The sequence below is a fragment of the Spermophilus citellus genome (assembly GCF_964194105.1).
Source record: "Spermophilus citellus genome assembly, chromosome: 3".
NCBI lineage: Eukaryota > Metazoa > Chordata > Mammalia > Rodentia > Sciuridae > Spermophilus > Spermophilus citellus.
The window spans coordinates 20,447,550-20,471,495 of NC_138184.1; the positions used below are offsets into that span (position 1 = coordinate 20,447,550).

Consider the following 23,946-nt stretch of genomic DNA (forward strand, 5'->3'; position numbering starts at 1 on the left):
ATGCAAATGTTCTTCTTCAATTGTGTGGGAACTAAAAAGGCATAAGACTGTGTCTTATTTAATTCTGTTTCCCCAGCCCTTATTTTACTGCCCATCACCCAGGAAGTAGGCCTTTAACAAACCCTGTACCTTATTCAATCAATGTACCCTAGTTTGTAGAATAGGAAACACAGGTCCCAAGGGGACTTAATCAAGATCAGAATTACTAGAGGCAGGGCAACAACTACATTCAGGTCTCTCTAACAATTCCTAGAGCTTGGTGTTCCTGCTATTACTTGCAGCTCTGGAAATGGTCTGTAGCACAAAATGGTAAGTCTTGGGTGGGAATAGTCTTGGGGTAAAGAGGCAGAGAAGGAAAACTGGCTGTTCCTGATGAATGAGTGCAGCTCTTGGAGCCCACTATGAACAGATAATAAAGCAAGACAGAATAGACATATGGGGGAATACACCAGAAAGAATGGAACAGAAAGCAGGAAGTATGGATAATGCTGAGAGTGTAGGGAATAATTGAAGACAAGAAAAAGAAAGGTGGAGATTTGAACTGTTTCCACAGCCTTGGTTTAAGAAAACAACTTGGTCTGCAAATGCCTGAGGAATTGTCTAGGGAGGAGAATGGGTTTAAAATGTTCAGATATTGGTCTCTATCAGACAGACACATAAAACATGAGTATCTAGGGACCTGAAAGCCATCCAGGTGATTGCTTATGCAACTCTGGGTCAAAACTGTGGTAGCCATGAGCCCTTAGTTACACATCACTCCTCCACAGGCTAGCTTCTGTCACAGTCATGACATTTATTTGATAAATGAAGGCAATGTCTCATTGTTTTAATTAGTCTTTTCTTTTTACAATCAACAAAGTTAAATGTTTTCATCTACTTCTTAAATATTTTTGTTATTTTGGAAGAATAATATCCATATGCATTATAACTATTTTTAATTAATTATTTTTCCTTTTGGGGAGGACAGGGGTACTGGTACTGAACCCAGAGGCACTTTACCAATGACCTACACCCTCAGGCCTTTTTCAATTTTTATTTTGAGATCGGTTTGCACTAAATTACCCAGAATGGCCTCAAACTTGCCATCTTCCTGAATCAGCTTCCCAAATTGCTGGGATTAGAAGCATGTGCCACTGTGCCCAGCACAGCTATTTTTAAATAGGGCAGTTTTTTTCATTCTTTTTTGGGGACGGAGGGGAGGGCACCAGGGATTGAACTCAGGGGCACTTAATCACTGAGCCACATCTACAGCCCTATTTTGTATTTTATTTAGAGACAGGGTCTCACTGAGTTGCTTAGTGCCTTGCTTTTGCTGAGAGTGGCTTTGAACTCGCAATCCTCCTGCTTCAGCCTCCCTAGATGCTGGGATTACAGGTGTATACCACTGTGCCCAGCAATTTTTTTTTTTCATACTAATGGTTTATAATAGCTCTTCATATGTTAAAGGTATTTGTTTTTAGCGAGCACGCACACACACATACACGCACACACACACAAAGACATTTAGAAAATACTACCCTTTGCTGAGTCCAGTTTGGAGAGAACCAGGTGATAAGCCATCAGTATCCTCCACAAAGACCTAGTTTTGACCATAATTATGGTTGACACAGCTGTTCAAAATCCTCCAGAATTTGCACAAAGATCTATGAAAACAGAACATCTCCAGGACATTTTTTCAAAATCAGCACAAAAGTTGACCTTTTCTACCTTTGCTAGCTTCTTCTGCAGGCTCACCAACCTATAATAACCATAAAAAATATGAAGAAAACACATGTCTATGCATATGCATAGATATGAAACTCACTGAGCAATAAATATAATTAAAAGGAGAATTCAGAATTTATGTCTGTCTGGTATCTTCAGATTGTGTGCAAATAAGACATTTCCTAAGATAACTGCACAGGCATCTCTCAGCTATCCTCTCCAGCTCTCCTTAGCACTTTCAACACCTCAATACTCTTGTTGCTCACACGGAGAAACCAGATACCCACCCACACTCTTGAAAAGATTCTAAACCCCAATGGTCAGAATCTGAATAAGGGAGTTTAAACCTTACCCAGAGAGTTCAGGTTCTCATGAGTCTCCAGTATCTCCCTCTTGGCCAGAGTCCTTGGTAATGAGTAACTGCCAAGTGGTGCAGCAGCAGGGGCCTCTTGTGTTGCTTTTAGGACTACTGCCATATCCCAGAACATATTCGGATCCTATAGACAAGCAGGCATTTATGAAGGGATTGATGGTAGGAATACTGTGATTGTAGCTTTGAGGATGCATACACAATCATCTATTTCTGGAGGTCAAAAACCACTTAAAAAAAAAAAAACAAAACAAAACCGAAAGGAAGCCAGAATCTTCCTCTTCCCCAAGGTGAGAGACAAAGAAACAAATTTGCTACTTTGATTTCATCCCATCACTCACTCCAGCAGCCAAACCTAACTTACCAATGAGTATGTGACAAGAGAGCACATGAGGGTGTTTTTCAAAGGAGACTTTTCTGGGTCCTAAAGATCAAAGAATCAAGGTTCTAATCATATTTTTTTTTCCTTTTCTTTTCTTTTTTTTTGCAGTACTGGGGATGGAATCCAGGGTCTCATACATGCTAGGAAAGTGCTCCATCACTGAGCTATTTCCTCAGCCGGCCCCCCCTTTTTTTTTTGAAACAAGGTCTCACTGACTTACTCTAGCTGGCCTCAAACTTGCAATCCTACTGCATCAACCTCCTGAGAAACCAGAATTACAGGTGTACACCACTGTGTCCAGCCTGATTGTGTTCTCATATAACTTTTCTGGGACCATTCCAGCCCTTCTTTGCCTAGTGCTGGTAATGGGTGTGTTTAAAAACATTAAGAACACAGTATCATTTATAGCCTCATTACTGAAAACGTGGTCTATGGGAGCTTGTGAGAAATACAGAATCTCAGATCATACCCCAGGCCTCCTGAAACAGGATTAGCATTTTAGTAAGACCCCAAGTGATTCCTATGCATACTAAAGTTTGAGAAGCACTGAGAGCTTTCAAAATACAACTGGAATTACCTGAGGAGTGTTCTTAAATACACAGAAACCCAGAACTTATCCCCAGATTCTGATTTCCTTAGAATAGTCTACAACATGGCCAGAAAGATTTTATAAAAGTTCCCCATGTTCTTTATAGGAAAGTTTGAGAACTACATGGTTATAAAAAATACTGAATAATGCATCAATCAGAAGGGAACATCTCAATTATGTTCCAAAGGACTTACGGTCAGAAACCTAGCTAGGAAATAAGATGCTGTGTTTTAAAGCAGAGAAGCAGTTTTCCTGAAACCTTTCCTGAAAGGTCTCTCCTTCTTTCCTCCCAGGTCATCATTTACCTTTTCCTCCTCTTCGGATATATCAAGGCCTGTCTGAGGCCCCTCATGTGGGGCCCAGACTTTGAAGTTCTCAGAATGTGCTTGTTGGCTGGATTCCTGATTTAGGAAATTGTCCTCCTCTTCCTCCTCCTTTTTCACCTTCACTGGGCCCCAAGGGTCTGGAATCATGGCCTCTCTCAGTTCCATAGTCATCTTCTCTGCACAGCAGAACAACTCCTATAACTAGGGTTGCCCAGCAGAGGTCAAGCCCCATCTAATCTCTTAAGTTTCAAAAGCTTCTTCTTGATTTTATTCTCAGGGCCAAGATGAGTACTGTCAACTGAGAAATGAAAAACATTGTTAGCAATGAGCACAGATTTGTCAGGATGCCACTCAGTCTCCAAGCCAATTTCACCAATGACTGGCCAGTGATCACTATAGTGCAAAGAATATTCTACTTCTATAGATGGAAAGAGTTAAAATATAAATATGTTGGGGCTCGGGATGTGGCTCAAGTGGTGGCGCACTGGCCTGGCATGCATGAGGCACTGGGTTCGATCCTCAGCACCACATAAAAATAAAGATATTGTGTCCACCTAAAACTAAAAAATAAACATTTTTTTAAAAAAAATATATATATATGTAAATGCAAATTGCTGAATACATCAATCATTGATTTTTTTTTAACTAAAGGTTCACTTTTTAATTATAAAAACTTTTAAACTATAGAATGATTAGGAAAACTCACTCGACTACCTCCAAAGGAATAATCACCATGTGTTGTAAACTGAAAATTTTTTTAAGGGAAAATCTTCAAACATACTAACAATAATTATGACTTTATAAACATTTTGTTTTTGACAGGTATGTTCACAATTATTATCAGTGGTCTTAAAAATAGGAATATTACAACACAAATGTTTCTATATTGTCAAGGATGAAAAATTAGCATGAGAAAGAAGTGCCAAGCAAACGACTGGAAGTATATAGACATCATGTTAGGAATAAGTGGGTGGATAGCTCCAGGTGGTGGAATTACAAATTGTTTCAAGGTTCTTTTTGTTTTTTTACATTTTCCAAATGTCAGTAAGACCAAGTATTAGTCTTAAGATTTAAAAAAAGAAATCATTTTCCATTGTCATTGTTCATGCTTATTTTGATTTCCTACACAATATCCTACAGTATTGAGATTGGGGACTTAGTTCAGTGGCCAGAGCACTTGCCTAGCACACACAGGGGTGGGGTTGAATCCCCTGCACTGCGGGACAAAAAGTGAGCAACAACTGCCCCCCCCCAAAAAAAAAGACAAGGCAAAAATAATCTATGGTATTGACAAATTTTCACTCTCATTGAAAAGGACCTATTCACAAACATAAAACATTAAATGTATTTCTTTTTTTTTTTTTTTATACTGGGGATTAAACCCACAGGGGCTTAATCACTGAACTCCCTATCCTCCAGCCCTTTTTTATATTTTATTTAGAGACAGGGTCTCCCTGAGTTCTTAGGGCCCCCATCTTTTTAAAATTCTTTTAGTTGTAGATAGACACAATGTCTTTATTTATTTATTTTTCTGTGGTGCTAAGGATCAAATCCAGTACCTCACCCATATGACGCAAGTGCTCCACCACTGAGCCATAACCCCAGCCCTAAATATATTCCTTATACATACGTACACACAGAAATTAGTCATTAGTTGAATGGACATCCTAGTCCTTTTTATGTTATTTACATTCATATGTGCATTCGATGCTTATTTTTCTAAATCATACTTTAAAACTCACTGTACACTGTTCAGCAAGTTGCACTATTTGTCTTTTGAACTAATCTCCTTATTTCATAAGTATTGGTGATCCTTCAATACACAGTACACACATGCCTCATTCTGGCAGAATATTCTGAATCAGTGCTATACTATAATTTACCCCATTAATGAACCATTCCTTTAGTAAAAGGAGTCTTAACTGTTTTCAGTGTATTCTCTTACAAAAACGTTTGAAATGTTTATGGCAACGTTTTTTCTTCTGCTCCATTATTCCTTTAGAATAAAGAGAGGGATCACTATCTTGAGGACTGTGTAGTTGGAACATTTTTTCAATGCTTTCCAGAAGCACCACATCAACTCAAGTCACACCGAGACTAATTAGCAGGACCCCTTGACCACAGATGAGCCAGCAGGGTTTTTGTTTCTGCGAGTCAAATAGCGAACTATTTTAGATAAATATGAGAATGATATTTTTCTATTTCTCTTTGGAAGTTTTACTAAAAAAAAAAAAAAGGTTTGCTGAATTTTACTAAATCCCCTTTTGCAGCTGAAATGATCACATTCGTTTTTCTGTTAATTACTGGCAATTTTTTGCACAATTGAATTCCTAGAGTAATGAAATATACTTACATTCCTACGACAATTCTTAATTGTGAAGCTTAAGGTATCCATGACTAGTAGATTTGGAGGTTTTCATGACTAGCTTAATTCTACCTCATAATTTTCCCCAAAACATTCAAGGACGGCTTTGAAGACCGTCCCATCTTTTGTAGACAGAATTGTCTACTTCGCTTACTGTCATCAGACTCCTGGTAAGATTCAAATGGATCCCCCAACCCAAGGCGACAGAGAGCCCTCTATCAAAGGCTTCCTTTTTAATGTCCTTTTTCCAATTCTGAACGTGGCAATCCGTTCCCTCCACCTGTATGCCCTGGCTCCGGGTCTCCGGGATCCTCCTGGCCCCTGGGCGGTGCGCCTCGGTCCTCTGCCTGCCCAGGCGCCCGTCAGATGGCCACACGGACGGCGAAGCGAAGGGGCGCGGAGCCGCTCTGGGACTGCCGGGGCTAAATCCCGAGGCAAAGACTCCTGGGCCGCTTCGGGACCGCCGTTCCGGGCACCGCCCTGCTCCCCGTGGTCCCTGGCCACCCCGTAAATCCGCTCACCATATGGAGTGAAGAGGCCTAGCTCGGCGCACCGACTCAGAGTAAGAAGCTGGCGCTGCAGGACCCCTGCCCTTCCAGGCGCTAGAACAATGACCGGACAGGAAGTGCCTCGGGATGGGCTTCCGGCTCCCAGATCGCCAGGCCGGCCTCTCTAGGAATCTCGGAGGAGCCTTCTTCTCGATGGGCGTCCAACTCAGTCCTCGACCAGGGAAAGGGCGCTCTAAAGCCCTTTGTTTTGGGACGAAACGATGGGACCTTCCCAGGATGGGCAAGTGGCTCGTGCAAAGATGGCACCCGGGAGTCTGATGCTTAAAGATTAATCTAGAAATACCGGATAATTTTCCCCAAAACATTTTATTTTGAAAATATCAAACGGTACAGAAAAGTTGAGAATGATATAAAGAATACCCGTATCCTCCATCTGGGCTCAACAATTAACATTATGCTATGTTTGCCTTATCTCTATTTAAGGTTATCTTTTCAGAAAGCTGTAAACATCAAAGCGCTTCATTCCAAATAGCATGCATACCTTAAGAATATTCTCCAAACTAACACCACCATCATCACACGTAAGAAAACAGTAATATTCTAAAACCACTTAATATACAGTCAGTATTCAAATTTCTCCTAAGGTACTGAAACACATTTCAAAGGTTTTTTTTTTTTCCAATTCAGTTTCACAACACTGTTTTTTAGTTATGGCTCTTTTGTGTATTCATATTTTATGTTAAAATGACAATTCCACAGGAAGTTGCAAAGACTTTCCCCCCAATGGTTACATCTTATGTAATTAGAATGACAAAATCGGCAAGCATATATTGGTACAGTGCGTGCCTATGCATTTGTCATTGTATTGCATGAGATTTGTGTAATTGCCACTATTACACAACTATTCCATCACCAACCTCCCTGGTGCTACCCTTTTTATAGTTACATCCCAATCCTCTCCCTCACACCATCCCTAATATATGGGATTCCCTAGAAATCCATTCTAGTTGTGACAAGCTGTAGGTCATCTGTCTTATTGCCAAGTACTAAGTACTCCATGGTATAGACATACCATAGTTTATTTTAACCACCTGATACCTAAAGGTTTTGAATATTAATATAGATTGTATGAACATTATGTACAAGTCTTTGTGAACATAAGCTTTCATTTCCTGGGACAAATGCTAGGGAATGGAATTACTGAGGCATATAGTTAAGTGCATGTTTGGTTTTGTAAGAAACTGCCAAACTGTTTTCCAAAGTGATTGTGCCATTTTGCATTTCCAAAAATGTATGAAATCCAGTTTCTCGGCATCCTTGTCAGAACTGGTGTAATCACTTTATTTTAAAAAGTTTGCTAATTCTGATAGGTGCATTGAAGTATCTCAAGATTTTAATTTACATTTCCCTAATGGATAATGTCGAATATCTTTTCATTTGCTTATCTGTCAACTACAGTGAAATGTCTGTTGATATCTTGTGCATTTCTAATTTTTTTTTTTATCAATAAGTTTTCAGAGTTCTTTATATAGTCTAGATACAAATCCTTTGATGGATATGTGATTTGCAAATAGTTCTCTCCCAGTCTGTAGTGTCTTTTCATCCCCTTAAAAGTATCTTTGTAGAGAAAAGTTATCTTAATTTTGATGAGGTCCGATTGATCATTTTCCCCTTTTACAAAACATGCTTAGCTTGATGACATCTGCAAGTTCTTTCCTTAATCCTAGTTCTCAAAGTTGTGAGGGGTTTTCCCCTTATGGATAGCTTCATTAATGATCACTCTTCTTTCCTTTATATCATGACTTTTTGAAGAATCCAGAGCAATTTTCTAATATCCCATGTTCTGAAATTTTCTGTTTCTTATGGCATCTTTTATATTATCCCTATGCTTTCTGTATTTCCTACAAACTGCCAATTAGGTTTAAAAAACTTGATTAAAATCAGGCTAAAGATCTTTTGGCTTATTACACTACAAGAGGAGGCACATCATATGGGCTCAGTTAGCTATATTGTATTTTTACTTGGTTACAAGGTAAATGCTAGCTCTCTCCTTTGTTAAAATATGTCCTTTTGCAATTATTATATAAGCTATGGTGATTCTTGTATAGCATTAATAGGAAGAATTTTCATACTCATTACCTCATAACAACTTTGTGAGGTAGATATTTTTCCTCCTGTTTGACAGATGTGGAAATCATGTCTCCAAGAAGTGAAGAGATTTGTCCAAGGCAAGTGGCAGAACCTGACTCATCCAGATCTTAAAGAGTTCAAACTATGGGTCCCTTCCAGTTTTCAGTATACATTTCAGTATAATGAGGAACCAGCCCTCAAAGGAGCTTTGGGGTTGAATTAATAACATGTCATAATCAACATACCACTCTGATATTGCTTGTATTAGAAAACACCATCCTGATATACATTTACATTCTACCTGCAAAACTGGAATTTGGAGAATTAGAAGATAAAATATAGGAATACAGAATGAATTAACCCAAATAAATGTACAATAGGGCTCGAGCTGAATGAACAACTGGTTCATAGGGAGTAAAGCGCAGTGGCTGCCTAGAAGTGGATTCTGCATTGGCTAAATCAGAACTTGAAGGCTTGGCTGTGTAAAAATTTAGATAGTAAATTAAGTGCTGGGACAGAAAGTCTTTTTGTAAGTGACAATCTATCACATGACAGCAACAATTAAATGTTGACTACAATGGAAAATGGCTGTGGCAAGGATCATCAGCTCAGCTAATGGGGTTATGTATTTCTCCCAATAAAAAGAAAAAGCAACATAGGACTGTCCTTCAATTTTGATGTTCTATTAAGTTCCATATTCAAAGATCAAAAAACAAATAGCTTTCCTTGGCATCACTGTTAATGGCTGGCCATAATATATTTTCCATAAAAACAAAGTAGACATTTTATACATTAACTCCCTTAGACATTTTAAAATTATATTTTTCAAAAGTCTTTAGAGTACTAAATCCCAAAGTTAGCTATCCGTCATACATCCCCTCATAAAAATGACTACCTTTGAGGTTCATGGAATCCTCTTCATTCTAATATTGACTTAATGAACAAACTTAGATTATGCCATGTCCTAGACTCTGGCCATACCTCTCTCTCTCATCTAACTTTATTGTAAAATGGTTTCATAAACATCCTTTCACTTACTCCTCACAACAACCCTGTGAGGTAGGCATTCTGAGGCTTAGAGGTGGGCTTAACATTAACATAGTAAGGGAAAGAGAATCCAAACCTAGCTCTTCTAATTTTACATCTAGTCTTAAGGATGAGCCAGGTAATCTCTTGCCCACTGAATTCCACATCTCAGTGTCTGCATTTTACTGTCTATACAGACATTCTGCAGCAGAGATGCTATCTTTAAACTGTATAATATACATATTTTCAGAAACAATGTCCACTTTAATAAAGACATTTTTGCTATCACTTACAACTGCACCATTATCTCTTATAAGACCCAAATCCAGTTTCTTCTGTCTTCAATTGCTCCAAGGTCTATTTCCAAGGTCATAATAAATGATCTGGAATACAGTATCCTTGAACTAGAATTTGGATTATGTTTTTCTACACTTGAAGGTCTAGACTAACTTTCTTTCACTTGTTCATAAGAAATGGTCATGATTTTTTTCTTATAGAAACTATATATCATTCATCTAACGGTTAAATAGGATTCTATTCCATTTTACAAATGACACTATTTTTTTTTTCTTTTTTGCAGTGCTGGGGGTTGTACATGCAAGGCAGTACTCTACCACTTAGCCACAATGCCAGATCTCCACTAGATTTTTTGAATCTCTATCTTAGACTCACTGGCATTTTTTAGCCAAGAGAATTCCTCCACAGTATGGACTTTTTGTTGAAAATGAAGTTTTGAAGTCTGAGAAAATTCCTTTTCAGCCTCACCACATTCACAGGGTTTTTCCTCTGTATGAACTTTCTGATGTACAGTGAGGTTTTTTCTTTGTCTAAAAACTTTGCTACAATCATTACACCCATAGGGTTTCTCCCCTGTGTGGATTCTCTGGTGACCAACTAAATTCCTCTTGGAGGTAAAAGATTTCCTACATTTCTCACACTCATAAGGCTTCTCTCCAGTATGCATTCTCTGATGTACAACAAGGTTTTTATTCTGACTAAAGTCTTTTCCACACTCATTACATTTATAAGGTTTCTCTCCAGTGTGTATTCTTTGATGTACCATAAGATTTCTACTAGAGGTGAGAACTTTTCTACAGATATGACATTCATATGTTTTTTCCCCACTGTGAATTCTTTGATGTTCAATAAGATTTCTGTTGTAGGTGAAGCCTTTCCCACACTCATTACATGCATAGGGCTTCTCACCAGTGTGGATTCTCTGATGGGCTATCAGGTTTGAGCGGTAACTAAAGACTTTCCCACAGTCATTGCATTTATAAGATTTTTCCCTTGTGTGAATCCTCTGATGTCCAATGAGGCTTTTTTTCAAGATGAAGCACTTGCCACACTCATTACACTCATAGGGTTTTTCACCACTGTGGATTCTCTTATGTTCAATGAGGTTTCTGTTGGAACTGAAAGCTCTTCCACACTCACTACATTCAAAAGGCTTTTCTCCAGTGTGGATTCTTCGATGTACGAGCAGGCTTGAATTGTAACTGAAAGCCTTCCCACAATCCTCACATTTGTAGGCTTTCTCCTGTGTATGAAGTTTCTGGTGGACCATGAAACTCTTGCTCATAATAAAGGTTTTCCCACATTCTCGACATTCATATGGCTTCTCCCCATTGTGGAGTCTCTCATGGTCAATGAGATTCCTGTTAGAACCAAAGACCTTACCACAGTCTTTACATTCATAGAGATTCTCTCCAGTGTGGAACCTTTGATGTAACAGGAGGCTCTTCTTCAGAATAAAAACTTTTCCACATTCATTACATTCATAGGGCTTCTCTCCATTGTGGAGTCTCTGATGATCAAAAAGGTAAGCACTCTGAGTGAAGGCTTTCCCACATTCAGTGCATTTGTAAGGTTTCTCTCTGCTGTGCATCCGCTTGTGGTCAATGAGGTTTGACTTAGAACTAAAAATTTTCCCACATTTTTTACAACCAAAGGTTTTCTTTTCTGTGTGGACTCGCTGATGTAAAAGGAGGCTTTTACTTCGAATGAAAACTTTCCCACATTCTTTACACTTGTAAGGGTTCTCTGCACTGTGGAGTCGCTGATGGTCGACAAGGTAGGTTGTCTGAGCAAAGGTTTTTCCACATTCATCACATTTATAGGGTTTTTCCCCAGAGTGAATTCTCTGGTGCAGAATGAGGCTCTTCTTCAGAATGAAAGCTTTCTGGCATTTATTACATTTATAAGGTTCTTCTCCTTTATGGAGCCTCTGGTGGTCAATGAGGTAAGCGTTTTGAGAGAAAACTTTCCCACACTCATTACATTTGTAAGGTCTCTCCCCTGAATGGCGTCTTAGATGTATAATGAGGCCTGAATGCCTATAGAAGCCCTTTCCACATTCCTTACATTTATAAGGTTTCTCCCCAGTGTGGATCCTCTGATGGTTTAAAAGGTAAGCACTTTGAGAGAATGCTTTCCCACATTCATTACATTTATATGGTTTCTCCCCAGAATGGTTTCGAAGGTGCATTAGAAGGCTTGAGCGCTGAATAAAGCCCTTTCCACACTCCTTACATTTATGAGGTTTCTCACCAGTATGGATTCTCCGATGGTTTATGAGATGTGAAATTTTATTTAAATGTTTACAACATATGTCACACTTATAGTACTTCTTTCCCTCAGTACCTATTAAACTTTCAGAAACAGCTGAACCTAAAGTCAAGCTTTCTCCAAATTCCTTCCACTTCTGGCCCCGTTTTTCTGGTAAAATCCTTTTCTTCTTGTCTTGTTCACACAGGGAACCTTTTTTCATTGCATCTACCCTTTCTCCTGTTTCATTTCCCCACTGACTTTCCAAAACTTGCCATTCACATTCTTCCTCAAAACCAGGGACCTGGGAAACACTGCCTTGAAGTCTTTTTGATATTCCTTTCTGAGCATCTGCTCTTTGAGAAATACTTGGCTTTGATGTCACCTCCTCATTTTCAGTCATGGTCTCCCATTCTGGTAAAAGAAATTAAAACACAAATGTTATCAGGTTCCTAAATTTGTGAGAATAGGATCTTCAAGTTTCTTAAAACCATGTTTCTAGTGATAGAGTGAGTGTCTAGAAAGTGTGAGACCCTGGCCTTGATTCCCAATACTGGGGCAAAGAAAGTATCCATCTAGGGGTTAGGGGTGTAGCTCTGTGGTAGGCATGTCACCCATGGGGTTGAGCTACACTCACCTATTCTTTTGTAATACTACCCCTTTGCCCTGTTTAGGATAGAATGTTCCATGGAAGCTCCCTTTGTGTGTCCCCTTCTCTTGCTCTGCCTTTGGGTGTGGCCTTTCTAGATGTTCAGTCAGCCTGCTGACAGCAGACATCAAGAAGCTAGACTCAACCCCTGAAACTTGACCCATTGCCTCATTTGAATGGCTTCTCCCCTTGGAGCCATTAGGACCCAAAGAAAAAGGTATCTCTGTCTCTTGTATGATTATTTCATGCATCATAGTTCACTTGGAGTGACCTTGAGTGTTTTAGTTGTTAGAAATGCAACACCCCTGAGTTCAATCTCCGGTACCACCACCCAAAAAAGAATGTTTTCAGGGCTGGAGTTGTAGCTCAGCGGTAGCGCACTTGCCTAGCATATGTGAGGTACTGGGTTTGATCCTCAGCACCACATAAAGATAAATAAATAAAGATATTGTGCCCATCTAAAACTCAAAAATATTTTTTTAAAAAAGAATATGGGAGAAAGGATAGCATCTTCAACAAATGGTGCTGGGAGAACTGGAAATCCATATGCAACAAAATGAAATTGAATCCCTTTCTCTCACCATGCACAAAAGTCAACTCAAAATGGATCAAGGAGCTAGGAATCAGACAAGAAACTCTGCGTCTAATAGAATATAAAGTTGGTCCTAATCTTCATCACGTGGGGGCAGGCCCCAAATTTCTCAATAAGACACCTATAGCACAAGAGTTAAAACCAAGAATCAACAAATGGGATGAATTCAAACTAAAAAGTTTTTTCTCAGCAAGAGAAATAATATGCGAGGTGAATAGGGAGCCTACATCCTGGGAACAAATTTTTACCCCTCAAACATCAGATAGAGCTCTAATCTCTAGAATATACAAAGAACTCAAAAAGTTAAACAACAAAAAAGCTAATAACCCAATCAACAAATGGGCCAAGGACTTGAACAGAAACTTCTCTGAAGAGGATATACAGTCAATTAACAAATACATGAAAAAAATGCTCACCATCTCTAGCAATTAGAGAAATGCAAATTAAAACTACTCTAAGATACCATCTCACTCCAATAAGAATGGCAGCCATTATGAAGTCAAACAACAATAAGTGCTGGCAAGAATGGGGGGGGGGAGGTACACTCATACATTGCTGGTAGGACTGCAAATTGGTGCAGCCAATTTGGAGAGTAGTATGGAGATTCCTTGGAAAGCTGGGAATGGAACCACCATTTGACCCAGCTATTCCCCTTCTCGGACTATACCCAAAAGACCTAAGAAGAGCATACTACAGGGACACAGCCACATCAATGTTTATAGCAGCACAATTCACAATAGCTAGAATGTGGAACCAACCTAGATGCCCTTCAATAGATGAATGGATTAAAAAAATGTGGCATTTATACACAATGGAATATTACTCAGCACTAAAAAATAATAAAATCATGGCATTTGCAGGCAAATGGATGGCATTAGAGCAGATTATGCTAAGTGAAGTTAGCCAATCCCTAAAAAACAAATGCCGAATGTCTTCTCTGATATAAAGGGGGTGACTCAAAATGGGATAGGGAGGAAGAGCATGAGAAGAAAACTACCACTAAATAGGGAAGAGAGGTAGGAGGGGGAAAGAGGGAGAAAGGGAGTTACACAGAAGATGGAAGGAGAACCTCATTGTTATACAGAATACATATATGATGTTGTAATGGGAAAAAGAAAAAAAAAGTGTGTCACATTAAATTGGATAGAGAGAAAGGATGGGAGAGGAGAGGAGGAGTAGGGAGGATAGGAAGGGCAGCAGAATAGACAATATGATTGATGTATGTACATTCCATGTATGTATTATATATCAAAATGCATTCTACTGTCATGTATGACTAAAAAAATAAATAAATAAAAATTTAAAAAATAAAAAACAAAACAATATGTTTTCATAAGTGTAAAAGTACACAGTATAAGTTACTATGGACAATAAAATAATAAGGCTGCTAGATACAAAATTAATATACAAAAACATCAGCACTTTCTATATGCAAATGAAGTCAATTATAAAATATTAAAGACTAATTCTAAAGAATAAATATCACTAGAAGTATATAAGATCTAGACAAATGTGATTTTAAAATATTCCTGAAACACAGAGAAAAATGCAGTACAGAAAAAATGAAAGGGTATGTAAGGTTCCTGAATGGAAACACTCAGAATAAAACTGTCAATGTAAAGCATGATCACACATAATGAAATATTATGCAGCCATTTAAACTAGTACTACAGATAATGTATATTCCAGTCAAAATTCAATTGTGTGGCTGATTCTCAGTTCTCAATGTCTACTTCTCTGTACAATCCTACTTTTCCAGTAACACCTCACATGCTACCTCCTTTATGGCCTTTCCTGATCTCCAGGAATGAGTTTGGTTGCTCTATCTTCTGTATTTCCACATATCAGATTTATGTCACTATTGCATCAATTATTTTATTCTGCCTTGTATTTGTTTATTCTTTCTATAATCATCTCCCAAACCATGATAAATTATTTGTGGGCAGAATCATATCATTTTCACAGGAACACCACAAGATACGTGTTTTTAAAGTTTGTTGGAAGCACAAATGGCTGAATTTTTTTTCTTTCAAGTCAGGATTTCTTTGTTACCTAGGCTGATCTCAAATGATCCTCTTGGCTCTGTCTCCCAAGTAGTTAGCACTATAGATATGTATCACTGCACCCAGCGAAAAAGTTTTTAAATATTTTTATTTTATTACTAATTAAAGAAATCTACTTTATATTTTTTAACCTTAAAAAATTAGCAATAGTTTAAAACAATGGGATTACTAAGTACAAACAAGAGCAGAATAAAAGGAGTATTTGTAAGAACTGCTGAGAAGAGTAGAGAGGGTATGGGTCACTATGGAAAGCAATTTGGTAGTATGAAGCAAAAGCCTTAAAGCAAATCAATCACATAGGCCCAGTTGTACTTCTAAAAAATAAGGAGGAATAAAGAAAGGTTTTAGCCACAGAGATGAGGATTATGACAGCAATTATCCAAAATATGAAAAAAATAAGAAAATGGCTAACTAAATTTAAATTATGGTACAAATTATGTAGCCAATATAGTGACTGCAAAGAAAGAAAGCTATAAATATATATACATGTATGTGTGAGTGTGTGTGTGTGTGTATTTTTTTTTTCAATATACACTGAACAACATATTTAAAAACCCTCTAAACACATAGGAAAAAACACATGGGATATATCAAAATGTTGACAGCAGTTGTCTGCAAATAATGAGGTTGAAGTGAATATTCTTTCTAATAGTCTGTTTTCTTTTTGTTTTTTTTTGCAGGGGTACTAAAGATTGAACTTAGGGTACTTGGCTACTGAGTCACATCCCCAGCCCTATTTTATATTTTATTGAGAGACAAGGTCTCACTGAGTTGCTTAGTGTCTCGGTTTTGCTGAGGTTGGCTTTGAACTTTCGATCCTGCTGACTCAGCTTCCCCAGCTGCTGGACTAATAGTTTGTTTTCTTAAATAAGCATAAACTACTTTTATAATCAAAACAGATAAGATAAAGGTAAGAATTATGGGAAGACGTCCTTACCTAGAGAGGTCACATTTCCATAATTCTCCAGCATAACATCCCAGTACAAGGCTCTCTGAATTGGGCCCAGACATGCCCATTCCTCTGAAGTGAAGCATACAGACACCTCCTCAAACATTACCAACTCCTGAAATAACAGGTTTGTGTTATGGGTATGAGTAGATTCCAATGTTTAGGAGCTCCCCTATCAAAAGGTTCCTTTCACTTCTGGGGAAGAAATACACTGTCAGGTCACGAGGAGAGCTGTGGATATCAGGAAGACATAAAGCGACCCCACAAGGTCGGTTTTCCAAAAGCATGGACCTTGATTTGGATATGGGAAATGATGGGACACTCCAGCACCAGGATGAGAGAGGATCCTTCAGCAACAATTAACGCAGTTCAGACAAGAAGGAAAGAGGATGCAAACCTTACCTGGGGCTGGGCAGTTAGGAGCATAAGTGCCATCAACTGATTTCTTGGGTTCTCTTCCTGGGATAGGGCAGAAGCCTCAGGGGCAGGAGAATCTGAGAAAGAACAAACTGCATGTGAGAATATTGCTGTTGTGGCTTACTACCCCAGTCTAATATCTTCTACAAATTAGGAATTCAGATGATCCAGAGGGGTGGGGATACAGCTCAGTGGTAAAGTGCTTGCCTGGCATGCATGAGGCCCTTGGTTCAATCCCCAGCACCACAAAAGAAACAAACAAACAGAAACAAACAAAAAAACAATAAAACCCAGAATGATCTAGAACTCCAAGTCTAAGCAATGATGTCTACAAAATGACCTACAACCCTTTTCTGAGTGACTCTCATGTCCAGGACTGGAAAAACAGAATTATAGCAATAAGAATGGATACAAGTCAGAAGAACCTAGGAAGGGACAAGAGAGAGAACCATCAGAACAGCAGACAGAGACTGTCACTATAAGGGATTCCCTTATAGGGTAGGAATTCTGTTTAGGAAACACTTAAAAATATTCTCCTCTTTACAGTGTTCAACCAAACTCAGCATTAGCATCATCCAGAGAGACATTCTGGAAGCAGGGAGATGAGCCACACAAAGGGTTCTAGAAAAATGAGTACCATGTGGAGGATCCTGGAGGTTGAACACCACTGTGTCAGAAAGAGGATTCAGATGAATTTCAGCTGATAAATGGCTGCTGGGAGATGCAGGAACAAATGCTGTTCCTGGAGCACTCAACCCCTCCTGGAGAATGTCCTGGTCCTGGACAAGGAATGGACCCTGAAAAAAGCAAAATAAAATAAGCCGGCTCTTCTTGTATCTCTAGAAAAGGGACTCACCTAACCATTATGGACCTCTTTCTGCCCTCAATCTAGAACTGCGAGATCACAAAGACCCACCTCAAATATGGAGCATCAAACCAGCAGTAAAGCTTTGCATTGAGAACAATGGAGCTGCCCTCTAGCCCCCTCACGGCACTGGTGACCTCTCCCACAGGAGACTGTACAGAACGGTGGCAACAGAAGCCAGACCTGGGTGTGGGTTAAGGAGGGAATGGAAGTAACAAGCAGTAATTAAGAGCATGGATTTAGCTTCAGACCTAATTTTTTATCAGAATTGGATTCAATCACATCTCTTCTATTTATTTACCCCTTTAATTATTCCTTCCTGCTCCAACACAAGTAACATTGGAGTAGGCAGCTAGATACTTAGCTTTGCTGCTAGCTCCATGTCTGACCTAAGGCAATCCACAGAATCTTTTTCTGTTTCAGTTTTCTTGTCTCTCAAATGAAAAAGGATGGGTTAATAATTTGTAAAGATATAAGCTCTAAACTTCTTCATTTTTATGATTAAAACAAAGAAGCCTATCCTTGTGGCCAATGCCAAGTTTGAGTTATGGTTCAGACTTCTTCACAGAAATATTTTTAGTGGGCTACAGATTTATAGAAAAAAAAATTAAACACATGAGAGGCTATCTTAAAAGTCCCAATCTAAAGGTCAAGAATGTAAAATCTTATCAGAAACAAATATCTCAACCTAACCCCTTGTCTTGCAGAATTCTCAGTAAGGGGGACACAAGGGGAGGTTTGGTTAGATCTGGAAAGCTTCGTTCTGCCTATGCCTTTTATGCTCCAAGCTTTTACCACCATTTCAATCGGAATTATAGAAATAGCACATATGCTCATATGCTTCTGTTTAGGGGAATACTTATAACTATCATCTTCTTCAAGGTGTTCAACTAGACTCAGCATGAGCAGGTTTCATCTAGGGTGGCAAAGTGGAAACAATGCTTTTGTTTTGATTGAATTGGGCCCAAAAACCTCAATCATAAATCCACTTCTCTGCAAATATGTTCTGTAATCTGAATAGCATATGAACCTGCTTTAATTTGCATTAAGTTGCTAATTATTAATGAAAATTACAGGGTCACCCACCAGCCCCACCTCAATTCTTTTCTTCCCTCCATTCACTCCCTACTCCCAGCCTTTCTCACTTTTAGTGCTGGTCCATCAAGGTCTTTCTGCAGCTCCTCTACCAGGGCCACAGCCTCCTCGCCACTGCCAGGACGATGGAGCTGCACCCAGGTCCGAATCTCCCCAGGCAGGATGCTCAGAAACTGCTCCAGCACCAGCAGCTCTAGGATCTGAGCCTTGGTGCGTGCTTCTGGCCTCAGCCACCGGCGACAGAGCTCTCGGAGCCGGCTCAGAGCCTCCTGGGGTCCAGATGTCTCATGGTAACGTAACTGTCTAAAGTGCATGTGAGAGGTCTCCCAAACAGAGGAGCTGCTCCCTTGGAAGCTGGTTCCCCATTTCCAGGTATCATCCTTCCCTTTCACAAGACCCTCTTGTCTCAGAGCATTGTGGGCCCAATTTTCTCTCGTCATTGTTGCCTTTTTAGAAAGGTTCCTCTCCACGTCCCCTTAATTCTTGCTTGATTTCTTCCTTAGAACTTGGAGAACTTCATCTATAAGACCTCAAAAAATCATTGTTAAAGTTAGCCCACAGAAACAACCAAGTTTTCCAGACCCGTCAACTGCCAGTAATAAACAGAATTCTGAAAGCAAGTGTCTACGCTCCAGAGAGTGCTTCCTCTAATAGAAACCCTCTGCCTAAGGCCAGAGGACACAATACTCCTGAAACCAAACACATGGAATTCCTTTGGTCTTTATTCATAAGAGCTCTTCCATTTAATTACAATAAACTATTTACCATTTTAGATTTTTAGATATTTCTGTAATATCTTTTTAGATATTTCTGTAATCTGATATGGGCTTTTTAGATATTTCTGTAATCTGAACACATTACCTCACTCCTAAACCTTAGTTTCTTTTAAAAAATTTAAATATATTTTTTAGTAGTAGATGAACACAATACCTTTATTTGTCTTTATGCAGTGCTGGGGATTGAACCCAGTGCCTCACATGTGCTAGGCAAGAGCTCTACCACTGAGCTACACCCCCAGCCCAAGCCTTAGTTTCTTGACTTGTAACACAGGGATAATAGCCGTTCTTACTTTACAGCACTGCAGGGTTGTTGTGAGAATATGATGTCTAAATACATTTCAAGTTGTTTTTTTAATTGGTGCATAATTGGACAGAATAGTAGGTTTCACTGTGGCATACTCATACATGCAGATAACATAATTTGATCAATTTCATTCCCTAATCTTACGCTCTTTCTCACGCGCGCTCTCTCTCTCTCTCCACTTCCTTCCCTCCCTTTCTCCCTCCCTCCCTATCTCTCTCTCTGGTGATACTGGAGACAGAAGCCAGAGAAACACTTTATCACTGAGACATACCCAGCCCTCATTTCAAGTTTTGAACAACACCTGATACATAGATTCCAATGTTAGTTATCTTTCTATAACAAGCACTCTTTCCTATGTTATACAGTCAACAAGTAATCATGATTTTAACTCTTATAATGGAAAAAAATTCTAAAATTCAATTAACAAAAAAGGCTGAATTGATTTCTGTGTAGTTTGCTATATATACTATCTAATTAATTACTGATAACCATTTATTCTGTTAAAATATTTGGATAACTATGAATAAAGTTTCATTATATAGAACTTTGGCTTACTGCTCTCTAGAAGTCACCTGATCTTTAAAACTATTATTTATTTTTCTGATTATAAAACAGAAAGTTTGTAAAACTGGGAAACATGCAAAAAAAGAAACCCGAAAATAATAATTGCTATTGTTCTGGAGTATGTCCTTTTTCAACGCACCAATTTGTATCACAAGACTGGATCTGACTATATTATTCTATAACTTGCTTTTCTTGCACAGTACGTTGTGAAAAAGACATTAAGTATTGCTTGTTGCTTTTGAAAGCTGTATGAGTCCAATCATATTTAAGTAGTTCCCTGATCACTAGATATTTAAGATTATTTGTAATTCTCCCCTATTACAAATAAGGATACAAAGAGTATCCTTGCTGATGAATTTGGGGTTTCATAGCTGATTATTTCTTCAGGAAAAATTTCTAAATACAAATGTTTTTAATCTTTTAAGGTGATAACAGTTACATCACCACCAGTGACATATGAAAGCATTTTCATCAATTTTATTTAACAGAGACATTTAAAAATAACTAAACAAGGGAGGCAGAAATATAAACACAATTTTAATAAAATATGTAAATACAACTAATAGAATAAAGACAGAAAGTATTTGTGAAAAGTAATTTTAGATTGGGCTTTAATGAAAAAAAAATCAGGGAAGCCATTCCAGGAAGAAAGGTACTGCATTTTCAAAAACAAGGAGTAACAAGCACATATCCCTCTATTAAAAATGGGTTTTCCAGAGCTGAGCATTGTACCACATGCCTGTAATCCCATCTACTGGGGAAGCTGGTGCAGGAGGATTGCCTATTTCAAGGCCAACCTGGCAAATGTGTCAAAATAAAAATTTTAAAAGGGATTAGGAATAGCTTAGTGGTAGAGCACTTGCCTAGCATGTGTGAGGCCATGGGTTCAATCATTAGTACCAGCAAAAAAAAAAAAAAAAAAAGGAAGAAATGGACTTTGCAGTGCTTACCTAGCATATATTTGATCAAGCTCTGGATTTGATCCCCAGAACCACACACAAACACACAAAAAAGAGAGAGGTGGGGAAAAAAAAGAAAGAAGAGGAAAAAAGATAGAAAAATTTTTAAAAAGAAAGAAATGGGCTTTGCAAACCAGAAGAGTAAAGTAAACTTCAGAGGCAAGATTATAGATATAGACTGGGGTTGTGGCTCAGCTGTAGAGCGCTCGCCTACCATGTGCGAGGCCCTGGGTTCGATCCTCAGCACCACATAAAAAAAATAAAATGAAGGTATTGTGTCCAACTACAACTAAAAAATAAACTAAAAAAAAAAGATTACAGGTATAGAGCAGGAAAAAAAGATTACAAGTATTGAGAGGCAGAATAAGGAGAGATCATGTCCTATGAGTAATGGGCAACTATTAGAATTTGTCCCGCATTTTCCCCTTTTATTCTTAAAAACATAACAAATTTACTTGGTTAAACATTTACTTGGTTTAAAATTACAAAACACATGCTGTGTTATTTCCCTCTCCCTGTTAGTTTTTTATGTAGTTTTTCTAGTTATTTGTGTCATACACATATACACATAAGGTTTTGTATTTCCCTGTTTTCACAATGGTAGAATACCATGAATAATGTGCTGTTTTCCTTTTCTCAATTTTCCTGTCCATACATATCCCCTCCCCCTCGTTTTTGTAGATGCACTATAATTTATTTATCCATTTATGGGACATTTAGGCAGTTTTTAATTTTTTCCTAATACCAGTAATATTATCATTAACAACCCTGGGCATACATCAATTTGCACGTGTGAGGGCACACATCAATTTGCATGTGTGTAGGCACACATAGAACAATTACTTAAAGCAGGATTACTGGGTCCAAAATTGTGTGCATTTGAAATTCTGATCTTACCATTAGGCCTCATAAGGATTGTACCAAATCACAATTTACAATTCACAGCATGAACTGTGAGGGAATGCCTGCTTCCTCACTCTCTCACCAATGTGACTGTCAAAGATTGGGATCTCTGCCAAATTTTTAACTGGCACTTTGGGTGAAGAGTCATTTTGTTAACTATTCACATATTTTGCCCATGATTCTATTGAGTGCTGGATCTTGTTAATTTGTGTACTCTTTGTATCATAGGAAAATCATTTATTTGCTTACTATGGGAATTGCAAATTGTGTCTTTGCAACTTTGTCACAGATCATGTGACTTTACTTATCATGTTTTTGCCATGCAACTAATCTTTTCTTTTTATTGCTTCTGGGTTTTATGCCATGGTTACACAGACTTTTCCCACTCTGGGCCCTGAAGGGCGTCTTATATGGCATCAGGAATTGATAAAGGAGGAATGATGGGGGAGGGAGGTTCATATATCAGGAAGGCCAGTTAGGTTTTTGCAACAGTCTAAACAAATGATTAAATTCTAAAAGCAGCAGCAGCAGGGATAAAACAATTGAGAAAACTTAGCAGTGTTTGGTGATCAACCTGAGTGATGGAGTGGAGTCTTTTAAAAGAATGTTAAATAATTTCCTACAGTAAGTTATCAGTACTCTATCCACATGTAATTTACCAATAAAAATAATATATTTTAAACACAGATTTCTGTTGCTTCTCACAAAAGGTTTATGAAGCAGAAATTACAAATAAAAGATACAGAGGATTCACACAAGTCCTCTCAGTTAAGTTTTGGGAGCAAATTGTGAATTCAGGAACCTAACTCCAAAGTCCAAAATAATTCTATCTACTTATGAAACCCAAACAACAGCTGTTCTAAAACAATGGTTTCCAAACATGAATCCATGATAAAACTTTAATCTGGCAAGCTGCAAAAAGAGAAAAGCAATGGCCATACATAGTCACTGACAGGTTGGCAGTGACTTTTTGTTTTTCTCTGCAAAGGTCAGCATGTATTCTGAGTTTACAGTCTTAGTATGTGTGTTCTCTGAAAGAACAGCAGTACACACGGTTCCGCTCTTCCAATACCGATATATTACAAAAGTAAAAGATGGCAACTGGTCCAGCCTAAAAATCAAAACAAAAGCGTCTCCAGCAGTGGCCGGCCACTGCTCTAGGGAAGTTTCAAATTGTTAATGAGCATCAGCCTCAGAGAAGACTGAGCAAGAGCAGAAAGGCCTGAGCTGGGGAACCTGGCTATTGAGGCAGCTGTCCTGTTTGACTCCACACCAGTCCATCACCACGTACAGACCCAGGTCCGGTCGTCAACACCTCTCCCGCGCCGGCCGTGTGCCCAAGCCAGGCCACGGCGCTGACCCCGGCGATGACCCGGCATCCAGCTGAGGAGCGTCTGCGAGGAGGGTCAGTGCCCCGGAGGGCCGGCAAGGGCGCGAACCTCCCTCCGCGCATGCCCACCCGCCGACCCCACCCCGACCCCACCCCGCTCACCAGGGTTCCTCTCGCAGTCTAGCCCTGGGTACTGTCGCCTCGGTGGCAGGCCGCTAGGAGATGACACTAGAACCCTACGCGGCACCGGACCAGTCCCAAAATAATGGCCGAGCCCGGGACATCCCGACTTCCGGTTGCTCACCACCCCAATCGCCGACTCTCTATGAAGCCACGTCTCTATGGTCCGTGGTTTTCCCCAGAGGAGGCGAGGAGGGGCGGAGCTCCTAGGCCTATGGATCTTCAGATTGTTGGTCTGTAGGCCAATTTTCTGATACAAGGCTGGGGATACCTCGAGGAATCACAAGATGTTTGACCCTTGAAAGATGTCTATTGCTGGTCCCCAAAATTAGCCGACTGCACGTCCTGC

At 39.1% G+C, this 23,946-nt stretch overlaps 1 protein-coding gene across 1 annotated transcript in view; it reads right to left on the reverse strand.

Moving 5' to 3' along the window:
* LOC308643320 (uncharacterized protein) overlaps positions 1–23,713 on the reverse strand; it is a 35,342-nt gene extending 11,629 nt beyond the window's left edge. Inside the window, exons 1-10 of the mRNA XM_081283221.1 lie at positions 23,580–23,713; positions 18,629–19,107; positions 17,256–17,415; positions 16,604–16,695; positions 16,190–16,316; positions 10,043–12,362; positions 8,677–8,684; positions 5,932–6,338; positions 3,351–3,566; positions 2,057–2,201 (exon numbers count right to left, since the gene is read on the reverse strand). Of these exons, the coding sequence (XP_081139347.1) occupies positions 2,057–2,201; positions 3,351–3,566; positions 5,932–6,338; positions 8,677–8,684; positions 10,043–12,362; positions 16,190–16,316; positions 16,604–16,695; positions 17,256–17,415; positions 18,629–19,018 (3,865 nt within the window). The 5' untranslated portion in view covers positions 19,019–19,107; positions 23,580–23,713. The remainder of the gene's footprint in view (positions 1–2,056; positions 2,202–3,350; positions 3,567–5,931; positions 6,339–8,676; positions 8,685–10,042; positions 12,363–16,189; positions 16,317–16,603; positions 16,696–17,255; positions 17,416–18,628; positions 19,108–23,579) is intronic.
* Between the last annotated feature and the right edge of the window lie 233 nt (positions 23,714–23,946).